At 42.9% G+C, this 14,038-nt stretch overlaps 1 protein-coding gene across 1 annotated transcript in view; it reads left to right on the top strand.

Moving 5' to 3' along the window:
• The window catches only part of MANEAL (mannosidase endo-alpha like), a 252,251-nt gene extending 238,429 nt beyond the window's left edge, over window positions 1-13,822 (top strand). Inside the window, exon 5 of the mRNA XM_086958735.1 lies at window positions 12,335-13,822. Within this exon, the coding sequence (XP_086814861.1) occupies window positions 12,335-12,971 (637 nt within the window). The 3' untranslated portion in view covers window positions 12,972-13,822. The remainder of the gene's footprint in view (window positions 1-12,334) is intronic.
• Window positions 13,823-14,038: the final 216 nt, after the last annotated feature.

Below are 14,038 nucleotides of genomic sequence, written 5' to 3'. Positions count from 1 at the left end.
GAGAGAGAGAGAGAGAGAGAGAGAGCGGCTGTACTGCTACTGTAAGACAAGAGGGCTCGAAAGAATGTACTGCTGACAGAAGCAGAAGTCCACAGTGGTGTCAAAAAGGCGCCGGATAGTCTGAGCTCCATGAAAGCAAATACAAGCGCGAGCTTTAAAACAGTGACTCTGCAGCATTGATTCGGTCACCTTAAACCGAGGCGAAGGACAGACCTTTCCTTGAAATTGGGGGTTTCAATTGCAGGTCGTTGGTTGCTGGATAAAACGTGGAAATAGCTACAGTATACATTCTGTTCATTTACTGTCCACAATAGGTGAATAATAAATACTACCACCATATTCTATATCTAACATAATAAGGTGGTAGTAAACTTAAATATCTAGGTCAAAGGTCAAGTATTCAAAAATCTTCTTTTACAACACAGGCTTTCATGGAGGAAAGAAGTGCAAACGAGAACGGGCTTTATTTAAAATTGACATTCAAAACCCACAAAGGCTTCATGTTTACCGTACATTTATTTTTATTTTTTGCTGACTGCACGGTTTTCCAAAGCCATTATTAGATGGTGACCACGACGTTTGGTGTCGCCCTTGAGCGCTCCATTGCAGTCTCATGGCATGCGGGGAGCCTTCAAAGGCTGGCGATGAACCATTGTGCATTCAGTTTGCATGCTGGCATAAAACCCAAATCCTATAACAGAAATGGTCGTACTTTATTTGTAGAGAAGTTGTACTGAGTGAGCACTACAACTGAGCTACTACCAGGACACGAACTGTTGCTGAATGGTAGGAAACAAGAATCGATAATTTAGCCCATGTGGAAAGGCTTGTACCTTGACCACATGTAAGACTTGTGCAACACAAGTGAAAACAATACCAAATAATCAAAGAGATTAAAATGCAATGTCTTGACAAGGGAGGTAGTAATTAATTACTAAACCCTTGAATGGAAACAAACATACTGCACTAGTATATTTAGAGGGATCCCAAATAGACGGTTGTATGACAGTGGCACACATGGCTAAACCACGCATGCCTCTACCACACAGCCCGAACAACGAATATGTCCGAGCAACACATTCCTTTACCACGCATTCCTTTAGCATGCAATTTCGGTAAAGGCATCACTGGTATAGGGTTGTGTGGTAAAGAACACACCCTATGCCACCTGCCCTTAGCCCTAACAACCTCGACCACTAAAAAGTACCCTGAGCCCGAAAAACTTCTCCGACCCCTGAGCCCTAATAACTACCCAGACCCTCCTAAGCCCCCCCCCCCTCCCCCCGAGCCCTAAAGACTACCCTGACCCCCTCAAGGCCTAAAAACTACCCAGACTCCCCCCAAGCCTAAAAAATGACCCCAACCCCCACTGAGCCCTAAAAACTATCCTGACCACCCAAGCCCTAAATGTAATCCAACCCTTAAAAACCACCCCCGAGCTGCCAGAGCCCTGGCCCCAGCCCCACTTACCTCACTGCGTCCTATTCTGATCCTTCCTATTTCTGGGCCCGCCCATCTCAGCATCTTGACCGTGCATATGCCTTATTCATTCATGTGGTTAAGGCATACGGCATATGCGTGGTTAAGGCAAGCGTGGTTGCGCTTGATTTGGAGGAGCACACTTGGCTGTGCCCACGTTGTTCAGGCCGTATCCCCCAAATAAATATCATGACAATCAGAATTAAGGGCCTTGTACCAAAGACTTTTACCTATTCTGTGTGTATGGAAAAATGCATTGATACATAAGGGTAGAAGTATTATAGCTTAGACAGCCGTTAAAGTAAGAGTGGTGGAGACAGGCTTTGAAACCGTGCTTACTGTTTTGATATACGCAATGAAAGGATGGGACCAAGCTAGCAAGCAACAGAGGTTGCACACTGAGAAAACTGCTTTCTAAATTGATGATTTAAGTGCTTTGAAGACTCTTGGAGTGGGTGCATATCCCGAGAGTATTCAAAGAAGATTTAAGGTAGTATTGGATTTTTCAACATCCCTGGTCAAGTTCTTTGTTCTGATCTGGACTGTAAAATCAAATTTTCTTAAAACGAGTCGACGTCGACGTCCTGATTCTGCATTGGGGATTTGATTCACTATAAACAACAGTGATGTTTTTCTCTGGATTTTTATGGAAGTGTAAATGAGTTGCAGGAAGCAGGCCATATTTACAAGCCCCTTTCACCACCACAACGTCACTTTTCACAACGTTGTGGTAGTGATATGGGCTATGCCCTATTTACAAGGCACGTTAAGCCACTTGATGTGGCTTAACGCTGCCTTGTAAATAAGGCACCCTTTCACGCTACACTTAGCATGAAACGGGAGGGCAAGAGAAGGCCCTGGCCTGGACCACATCCTTCCTCTCCGGCAGAACCCAGAGCGTCCGCCTCCCACCCTTCCGCTCCGAGACCACCGAAATCATCTGCGGCGTTCCTCAGGGTTCCTCCCTCAGCCCGACGCTGTTTGATATCTACATGGCTCCACTCGCCCACATCGCAGGACAACACAGCCTCAACATCATCTCCTACACTGACGACACACAGCTGATCATATCCCTCACCAAAGACCCCCACACCGCCAAAGACAACCTCCACAGAGGCATGAAGGCCGTCGCTGAATGGATGAAGGACAGCAGGCTGAAACTGAATTCAGACAAGACGGAGGTCCTCATCCTCGGCCCCACCCCATCAGCCTGGGACGACTCCTGGTGGCCTTCTTTGCTAGGAACTGCCTCGGAACCCACTGACCACACGCACAACCTAGGGGTCATCATCGACTCCGCCCTCTCCATGACCAAGCAAGTCAACGCCGTCCCTGCGTCCTGCTTCAACACCCTCCGAATGCTCCGCAGGATCTTCTAATGGATCCCCTCTGACACAAGGAAAATCGTCACCCAGACCCTCGTCACCAGCAGACTGGACTCCGGGAACGCCCTCTATGCAGGAACAACAACCAAGCTTCCGAGACGGCTGCAACGCATCCAGAACACCTCGGCACAACTGATCCTCGACATCCCCCGAGGCAGCCACATCGCACCCCACCTAAGAGGCCTACACTGGCTCCCCGTCGACAAGAGGATCACCTTCAAACTCCTCACCCACACACACAAAGCCATACACAACGCCGGACCGGCATACCTCAATGACCGACTCAGCTGCTACACCCCCACTCGCAGTCTCCGCTCTGCCAACCTCGACCTCGCCACTGTGCCAGGCATCTGGAAAACCACCGCCGGCGGCAGATCCTTCTCCTACCTCGCCGCAAAAACCTGGAACACGCTCCCCACCGACCTACGGCAGACCCAGGACCTGCTGGCCTTCAGACCTGGCTCTTCGATCAGTAGCAGCCCCCCCCCCCCCCCATCAGCGCCTTGAGACCCTCACGGATGTGTAGTGCGCTTTATAAATGTAATGATTGATTGATTGATTGATTGATTGATGGGTGTTGCGGTGGGCTTTCCACTGCAACAACCATTGATTTTGACGCTGTCCCATATTTACAATGGTGTTGTAAATTTTGGACAGCACAAAATTTACGACCAGGGAAAACCTGGTCCTACCCTGGAGCAACCAGGAGAAATATTTAATTTCTCCTTGTTTTTGCTGTTTCTATATGCGCTGCGTTGTACAGAACACATGGAAACAGCAAAACGCCATAGATTGTTTATGTGCAGGAAGGTGTCCCTTCCTGCGCATAAACAATCATTAAAGGAAATGATGTTTTGCAAATTTCTATATGTGCTGCATTAAGCAGCACCCATAGTAGTTACAAAATGCCATTTAAAGATTGTTTATGTGCAGGAAGGGACACCTTCCTGCACATAAACAACCTTCGCCGGCAACACAGACACCCTTGCACTGTAGTGCAAGGGTGCCTGCGTTGGCGCTATGCAGCTAAATTTAGCGCCAGCACAGGGGGAAATGAAGGGCGGCACCATATTGTTGTACATACGGTGCATCCCACGTTTCAGAAGCGGCAGAGCGCGGCGTTAAGCCAAGAAGGCTAATGCCGTGCTCCATCACTTCTTTTGTAAATATGCCCCTTAGTTTCTTGTCTTGTTCTGCCACAATGTCAGCGGGATAAAAGAACAGGAATATTGCCAGTAACCACTTGGAACTACTGTTGTGGGACTGTTCAACAAGAAGTCACAAGACCACCAAAGGTTGTTACCATTAGACAACTTCATAATAAGAGCTGGCCTCAAGCAATACAACTTTTGACTTAAGGATTGCTGCTAGCTGATTCATATTTATCACCTGGCACGAACTCTTTCAAGTCATGGAAGATGAACAAGAAATCTCCTCTAAGAAGACTCATGATTGGGCTGTTGGCATCTTATATTTCCTAGGTCTGTAGAGTTGCTGGAATCCAAAGCCATATCACACAATCCTCTGTAAATAAACTCAATTGGGGAAGCAGGCAAACAAACTAGGTATAGAACTCACATAAAGTTGCAGTGGGTTGTAGTCCATATAATGGGGTCTAGAGAAACAACGGTCTTCTAGTATTTTGCTTGGTCTGGTTCAGAATGTTGGTCAGCTCATGTTGCAGAGTGGAGTTCTATCTCCAAAGTGATAATGTTGTGTTAAAAAGACAGGCACAATGGGCCATATTATCAAGCAAGAACGATACATTATCGCCGCTTTTATCAGCAGGAAACTGACGCTAAAGCGGCGATAATGGGCTTGATAATATGCCCTTTGGAATTCCCATAGAACCCCAGGTACTGCTATTAACCTGGGCTTCTATGGGAATTCACTAGGGCATATTATCAAGCCCATTATCGCCGTTTTAGCGGCAGTTTCCTGCCGATAAAAGCGGCGATAATGTATCGCCCTTGCTTGATAATATGGCTCAGAATTCCCAAGATCTTAGAGATTCACCAACATTTCTAATCAGTAAGGAAGCTGTTAAGGAATTCCCTTGATAAAGCAAATTTTACCAAAGAGCAGGCGTGGGTGAAACTACAGTTAAAGAAAAGATATACCCACTGGACATCTGACTCTCCAATCTCCTCCTCTTGATTTGTCATTTAATGATGCACAACATGGGAGATGGATCCTTTCACCGACACTGTAGTTTTAAATAGGGACATTTCCCTGCGTGATGAAAAATATTGCGTTCAGCGCTAAGCAAAAGCCATCGCTGGATCCCTTTATCTCCTGCAGCAACAAAGGTCCAGTTTTGAACCCGGAGTTAAATAGGGACTATTTTGAGCCAGCTCTCAGGGGTGCCGCATTGTGAATCCATCTGCGCTGTGGACACTTACATAGCATCGCATTCTCCCTGCAAGTAATAGCTTGGTGCTATAGAGTCTGCCTCAGATAAAATGGAAAAAGACAATGAAGAAAATGAGGCTGAAGAAAGACGTGGAGAAAGCCACATTTTAAGATTGGTCCTAAACTTCAATAGGTTTTCCTCATCTTGAAAGACTGAGTAAAATTACTCCAGACTCAATTCTCGCTAAAGACACAGGATCCAGGAAGGCTTCCATAGAGGGAGGCCAGAGTGTGCTGTCGGATGACTACCTTCCCCCAGGACATTATAGACAGCATTTTCAGGCCTGGTTTTTTGTGCGATAGACTAATGCATTCTGGATATTGTAGTTTGTATTTGCTCCCATTGAGTTAATTAGGCTAACACACACGAAATCAATGATTGGAGTTCAGGATTGGAGTTAATGTTCAAAAGGATAAAACTGAGAAAATTCAGTGACATCCATTCTTGCACTGTGTCCAAGGTCAAAGGGCGTACCATTGCAGCTTCCTCCCGGTTTCTCAGTTATTTAGTTGAAAGTCAATATCATCTGTGTACGTGAAGACCGACCTAGTTCATGGAGCACGGTGGCCAAAGGAGTGGGGGGCATATTATCAAGGGATTTATCCCCGCTTTTTTGGCTTTAAAAGCCAAGAAAGCGGAGATAAAATTATCTCCCTATCAGCAACAGGGTGCTAACATGCAAATTTGCATGTTAGCATCCTTTTTCTCTACGCTTCCCCTTGCATCTCTAATGAGATGCAAAGGGGGCGTTCCAGAGAAAAATAATAGGAGAAATGTTGTTAAGCGACATTTCTCCTATTATCAAGGATTTCGCTAACCCTGTTAGTGATAAAAAAAGCAGTGCTAACCGCGGTTAGCACTGCTTTTTTTACACCTGGTATTTTCCTGACTTAGCCATGATATCCTATGGAAGGTGGATACCATGGCTAAGTTTGTGAGCCCTTATCATTAAGCTAACGCCAAATTTCGAGAGATTATCGTTGGTTTTCCAGCGATAATCTCTCAATTGGCAGTTAGCGCGAGGATTTTTATCACTTCTGAGATAAACCTTGCTAATAGCAAGTTATCTCTGCGATAATTTCCGACGATGCTTAGCATTAAAAAATGTGTTGCTAAGTATCGTTAGCGATAAATATCGCTAAAAGTTGGTAATATGCCACTAGATTCGGAATAAATAGCAGTGGAGAAAGGAAGAAAGTCTGTCGTACGGTCGAGGTGGGTGGCATCTTGCTTCATAGAATGGAAAATGTCAAAGCCTCTGTACCTGTGGCTAAGTACGCTTAATCTTTGTTTGAAGTTTACATGTGGTACCAATGTTATCGGGAACAACTTGAGTGCTGACTGACACATGTTACATTAGTTGATCCAATTACTAAATTGAACAGAATTTAGTTATTTTGAGACTTTCCAGTTCTTTCTATTCATGAAGCATAAGCATTCAATCCCACTGCTTGTCTGGACGAGTAAATAAGATAGCAACAAGCTCTATGGAATATTATCATTAAAAAATTCATATAATTAAGGAAATCATATCATAATGTTGTTTTCAAATGCTTCATCATTAAACATAAAGCCTTGCCACTTATTTTGTGTTTACTGGATAAAATACAAGTTATTTGGAATCAAGCATAATTATTTTCATAGATTTACACTTTTGTTGGTTAATTTATTTACTAAACATATGAAGCCAGCCAAGTATCCAAAAATAATTGTGCTCCTTGTGGAATACAATCTGCAGGTTGGCAACTAAATGGTACGGAAAAGACGAGGCCTATCACGCATAGTGATGACTTGGAACGTTTAATTGCAATGATTCTAATGAGGTTTTGATCCCTCCTTGTAGGTTTGAAGCTTCTGAAAATTTCCAAACTCCTACTTGTGAACAGGGGGTAATATTTAGATTTTCTACAAAACAAAGCAGATGATGTGCTTGAGAAAAGTCCGCTTAAGCTCCGTGTATTGGGTCAACAAGGTTAAGCAGTGTTATCTCACTGTAAAGGGTCCTCAACTACCTACATGAAGGCTGTAGGACCTGGCCCTCTCTGCAGGGTCACCCACAAACGTTTTGCCTTCACTCCTCCTTTTTTGCAGAATTCGTTTTTGTGGCTTTAGGACTCTGTGCAACTTATCGTTGCTAACCAAGCTACCAGAGGGTTAAGCACAGCTTAATTTAGTGACTTTTTGTATTTCACCCTGACAAGGATTGTGACTGTTGCTCGAGTATGGTTTCAACCACCGCAACCAACAACCTAATTTCTCACAAAGACTTTGAGTTCCATAGTCCAAACATGTGAGTTGCCAAGATAGAAATGAGTGTGGTCGATGTCTCTCTCTTCTCCCTTAACTTTTTCTTTTTTGTTTTTGGAACCGTCATTTGGTGTAAATTCTAATTCTTATACTTTCTCTAAGGTTTCCCAGATATTCAGTTACCTCTTCTTCTCCCCCTCCTCATGATGCAGCTATCAGTCATCTTTACCTCTGTGTATCTGCTCTCCTATTTGAAATTGTTTACTACAGCTGGGCTTGGTCTGAATTAAGAAAGGAGATGCTTGGCACATTAAGTATAAAAGCACCACGCTCACCCCCATACTCAGATATTCATATGTGTGGAGACACCACGAGAAGGGACATCACTGGTTTTATTGAGTTGTAGAATATATGGTTATGGTTGAGAAATGCTGTAGTCGGAGGTTATCGTCTCTTTATTCCAGGGCAGGGCTGGGAACAGCACCCAGCCATGGCAGGTCGCTGCTCGCCTGGCCCTGGGAGTCGACGGGGGGGGAGGGGGAGAGTAAGCCGTGAAGCACTGCTTCAATTTTTCTTACAGCGGGCAGATATTGCAGCACTGCTGCAAAACCAGCCCCGTGTGAGAAAAGTGCCCCCGACTGCCACAAAACCAGCCCCATCCCTCCGACCCACCAGGGAAATGCCCGGTGCCTTTCTGAGCCCAGTCCGGCCCTGCTTTATTCTCTCCAATATACGCTTCTCTGAAGTTCACAGATGTGGCACGTTTTTACTGTGATCATGCGAGTGATCGTGAAATGTTTCAAAATATTATCAATTCTAAGGTCCATGGAGAGGGTCCCACAATATGCGATGCAGAGCAATTTGCACATTTGCTACTTCATGTTCCATGAACTTACTAGTAAGCCCGCGCTCCCAATGGTAAAAAGTGCAGTCTCCCCAGGAAACAGCAATCATTTGTTTTCCATATAGCACTCCATTGCACAAGTCTGCCACGTCTAACCTCTGCAAATCACAAATGTTAATACTACCCAGTTTCATGGTACACCATTTAAAGACCTCTGAAGGAGGGAAGTCTGATGTGGATGCACAGTGCAGCGAGTGCACAGCGAGTGCACTGCAAATGTCCCCTTAGAGATGAAGGAAGGGCGAATTCCCATTGTTTAGTAGCATACACACATCTCCATGCAAAGGGCACAGTGCCTCCTTGTGCACTGAAACCCACAGACATCTTCTCTGCCAAAGAAATGTAAGGTGCTATAGGAAAGGAATGCAAGTGTTCTATGGCAGTGCTATAGTTTCTCGCCTCTTATAAATCAGAACAATGCTGCATTAAAGAAAGGAAGCCAAGCAGACCGTGGCCAAAATATCAGGGTCAAAGAGGCACATAAATCAATCATGAGATTGGTTTTTAGATGAATAAATCCTTAAATCCTTGACCAGGAAATTATGACCATTGATTTCCGTATCTGCAGACCCAATCACTAATGCCCGGCTCGTTTAAAGAAACTCTCATGCTGCTTTAACGGACGCGAGACTGTACATCCATACATGTGAATTGGATGGAGGAGCATCAGAGGATGCTGGGAATCAGGTCATTACAGGAGCCATAACAACCTGTAGCCTACAGTGTATCAAGAAGAACGATTCCTTTCCAAGGCCAATGGGCGTTTCTAGTCAAGCCTTAAAACATAATTTCCCCATAACCTTTTTTTACCACACATCCTGTACTTTTTGTCTTAGCACATTCTAGTGGAATCCTATGGATTTATTACAGTAAGACTGAAAACGTCACATGTGAACAGTAGGAAAAGTATAGGTGACATTTCTGATACAACAATCTAATAGGATTCGGAAAGGAAAGTATTATGTCGAGCTATGACACCAGTAAGAAGAAAATAAGGAAGTAATGACAAATAAATTCCTAGGAAAACTGTCATTAACACTTATATCCTATATTAAAATGGCATAACATTGTCCTATAAAAAACGTTCATTCTAATCGAAAATCTAAAGGAATTACAATTGTACGAAATTTAAACTACACAAACCATCTAATGAAGCATGTTGCATATTTGAGCGACATTGTAATTCTTAACTTACCTCAAGAAATTATTGTGTGACTCCGTCCCTTCCCTCCATCACGTTCCAGTCCATGTTACAAAAAGGTAATCTAGTAAAATGATATCATAAAAAGGTGACATCAAACTGCCCTTACGTCGCGTGTATACATTATGGACACGAGCCATAACAAGGTCTGGTAAACATCTGAAAATATATCTGGTACTGACCCGCATAGACACCCGCAGAGACACACCAGCAGACCTAAGGTTCAGGATGCTGGTATGTCGTCATCAATTATTTCTCTGCATGAATAAAAAATATATTTAAGAAAGTCGTTTTTTTCTCATTCAGGCATTTAATTACACCAATTGACATTAATTATGCACGAGTCACTTGTTATGTTACATTACATTTGTGTCGCTCATCTGCAAAAAGCAATAACATATTCTTGTTATGGTTTTTTTTATTTCAAAAGTTTTTATTGGAAATGTCAGTATTTCAGAACAATCAGATCTGAGATGCTGTGAACATATTAATAATGTATGCGCTCAGACATTTGTACAGAGAAAAAAGGCATATATTATATCATCCATGATACATATATTATGTTTTTTATCACAATTTTCAAATAATGTATGTAATCAAAATATGCACACTGAGCCTCAGTGGGCCGACAAAGTTGAGCATGTGGTTAAAAGTATGGCTACATTTCTGTCGCAAACATTTGTTTAATGCCTGCCAGCCATAAATGATCCTCCTTGCTCTCATGCAGTGCAGGGCGGTTTCTCATTGACCTTTCTCTTGGTAGTCTTGTACCAATGGGATGGGTCAGTGTTAACGATGAGTCTGTCCATTCTTTGTGATAATCACATTGTTACTTGGAGGTATTTCCTCTGTGACTGAGCCGGTGTTGGACTCTAGGGGTTTATGTTTGTGAGTAAACTGTAGTACCTCGCCATTTATTTCATCACAAGAAAGTGAATGATTGTATTTTTATTTATTTATTTATTTGTTGCCATTTATAAAGCGCGACAAATACCGCAGGCGTCTCGGCGCTAAATATTTGCGTAAATACTGCTCAGTGTAGCTTGCAACATCCAGGACCTTTCTAGGGGAGAAAATATTGGTTAAACAACCAGGTTTTTAGTATCTTACGGAACTGCAAGAGTGACGGACTTAGTCTGATGTCCTGCGGCAGAGTGTTCCATAGTTTAGGTGCCGCTATCAGAAAGCGACGATCACCCCAAGATACTGTTTTGGACCGGGGGATCACTAGCTGGTTAAGGTTAGAGGACCAAAGCTGTCTGGGGGGGGTGATATGGAACCAGCTGGTCCATTAGAAATTGGGGACCTTGGTTGTTTAAGGATTTGTACACTATGCATAGCGATTTAAATTTGATCTGGTTCTGGATCGTCAACCAATGTAATCGTTTTATTGTTTCGGATATGCCAGCCTATTGTGTTAGAAGGCCATTGATAGGACTTCAGTACTGTGCATGTGAGTGTGTGGGATGGTCTGACTAATGTGTTCTGTTGTCTCGGTGGGAGAAGTTTGTGGGAAGAGGGAGTTATGCCACTAAAGAGGCTTTGCTTTGCTAAATGGTTTGGTATTGTGTTGTTCAAGAATGCAAGCGGGCTATCTACTGCGTATTGTTGCTGCATCGGGCAAATCTACAACATAAAATTTAATGTAAATCATTTTAAAAAGTGACATTAGGTCAGAATGGCAACCACAGCTATCAGCTACTTTTGTCTTTGTGAGAACAAGCAGTAAATTACTTACTGAACTGATTTCAATAGCTTCCTTGTAAATTCTTTATGTTTTCAATTTCTGAACACCCCCCTCCCTCAATTAACCAGCACTCACAATTGGCCAAATCTTTATTCACACTTTAGACATGCAAAGTATAATTGTGCCAAATGTATGGAAAGGCCACCCTGATAACAGACATTATTTGATTTGGGGTTTTAAAAGGTGCACACTCTACATCCATTTTTATTGAACTTTAGGAAATGGAGCAGAGTTTTTCAAAATGAAACCATTACAAAATCAATAGCGACAAATTTAAAAACTGGTTCTTGTTAGTACTGCTGCTTATCACTAGCACATGGAATAAAGTGGCCTTTGTTTAAAGGTGAACCTACATTACTATTGTAGAGAGGCAATTAAAAAAAACTATTTTTTTTTTATTTTAAGCTGCATCATTCTATTTTGTCGGTTTGCCAACTCAAACCACTGGGGGGAGGCTGAGAGAGAAGTAATACAGTGAGATGAAAGTCACAAGGCAGGCAGAGATGGGGTAAGAAGAAGACATATAAAAGGGGGAAAACAGGGGGCTGTGAGGGCTGTAACAATTGTGGAATACCAAAAAAGAAACGACATTTTAAGTTAGGATTTATTTTATTTGGTTTTCTCAGTTCATTGTGCTACCTTTCGTCTACTTAAGCCCAGGGTGAATGATTGAAAGACAGAATAGTGAGAGGAAAACAGTAGAGGAACGACTGAGTGTGTAGGCTGGAGGGCTGGTACACAGAGAGTAACAGGTGATCTTAAATAGTCCAACTATGGAGGAAAGGAGAAGCAAAGTTTCCTTACGTTTTTGAGTTCACAATTCCTTTAAAGTTCAAAATACCACAAAAACAAACATTAAAATTTAAATTTGAAAAAAGCTGTCTAATTTTCTTTGACTGTGTGACAGGATCTATTCCATTTAAAAAATGAATTTTATTTTCTCATTCTGATTCTGTAGGTATGGATCTCATTCATCATTTTATGCGTACAAGACGAGTGTCGGCAGAACCCTCCCACTTTTCTACATTTATGATTCCTACCTGACTTCGCCAGAGTCTTGGGCTAACCTCCTCTCGGCATCTGGATCCCATTCCATCCGAAACACACCCTACGACTCAGTCTTCATTGCTCTGCTCGTGGAAGAGACCCATAAGCAAGACATACTCTCTGCTGGGTTTGATGGGATGTACACTTACTTTGCGTCCAATGGATTCTCCTTTGGCTCCTCTCACCAAAACTGGAAGGCCATCAAGACCTTCTGTGACACCAACAACCTCATGTTCATTCCCAGCGTTGGCCCGGGATACATAGACACCAGTATCCGCCCATGGAACAACCACAACACCAGAAACCGTGTCAATGGCAAGTACTATGAGACAGCGCTCCAAGCAGCTCTGACCGTGAGGCCAGAAATTGTGTCTATTACCTCCTTCAATGAGTGGCACGAAGGCACTCAGATAGAGAAGTCTACCCCCAAGAAGACCCTGACACGCCTCTACCTTGATTACATTCCCCATGAGCCACACTTATATTTGGAACTCACTCGCAAGTGGGCGCTACATTTCAACAAGGAGAAAGAGCAGTGGCTCATGTGATGGGCAGAAATTCCCCTGCATGAAAAGAATACCTAGGCCCGTGGTTAAAGGGTTTCCAAAAGAGGTAGATCATTTGCTTATGGGAAGTCCATCCGCCAAAGCAGGCCATGCAGTCGTAAATAATAGATGAGTGGCTTTAAAGGTATTCAAAATCTACTTGAGCTGAATATGGCCGACAGTGGTTTAAGGAAACCATAGGCAGATACATATTTTCAAGACTATTGTAATGAGCGGAAAGTGGATGTCCAAGAAGAAGTATGAGGAAGAAGATTTTTTGCATCAACCTGTTAAATTGAGCAATAACTACCAGCAAGGGGAGGCTATGTCTTCCGATAGCTTTTGATTAAAAAGTTGCAGAGCAAAGAGAGAGCGTTAGTGTAGTAGAAACACAGCAAGTGGATGCTACAACTTTAAATCAGCAGTTTCACTTGAAATTTGAGATGTTCCAAAAAACTCAAAAGTTGAATAGCTAAGTACTAAAAAGTCTCTGAAGTGTAACCTGCACTGGCATTTGGGGGGTTTTAAATTCAGTCCCCTTTTTTCTTGGGGCGTCTTCTATTGTGCCTGTGTATGAAACCAAAAGTTTGCATCTTTATGGTATGGAATTTCAAAAACGAAAGTGTGAGTACTCCAAGTATTAATCCATGCTTTCCACAGATCTCCAGAAGTTATTCATCTTACGGCATTAAGTAGTACCTCCGTGTAGTCAAGGAATAAAATGAAACAGGTTATATCTTTCATGCCTGTATTGCTCCTCTAAGACAATTTTACTCCTGACTGTGTGCATTTGAATGGGACGGGGAATGTGTGCACCTACTACAGCTCTTCAATAAAATTGTTTTAAATCTTCATTTCTAAACTTATGTTTCATATTATCCAATGCGTACATTTTACCTGGTAGGCTGATGGAAGGTCATTTTCCACAAAGTGATACAGTCCATCAGAAATATTTAAAACAATATGAATGGTGCAGTGATTTAAATGAAATGAATGGTGCAGTGATTTAAATGAACTCAGATGCCCTTAGGTGACCGACAATAAAAAGCAGCTGCCCACATCCATACCCG

The sequence above is a fragment of the Lissotriton vulgaris genome, chromosome 2_1, assembly GCF_964263255.1.
Source record: "Lissotriton vulgaris chromosome 2_1, aLisVul1.2, whole genome shotgun sequence".
Taxonomy (NCBI): Eukaryota; Metazoa; Chordata; class Amphibia; order Caudata; family Salamandridae; genus Lissotriton; species Lissotriton vulgaris.
Note: the sequence above shows the minus strand (reverse complement) of the source record. Positions and strands in the feature narration are given on the sequence as shown.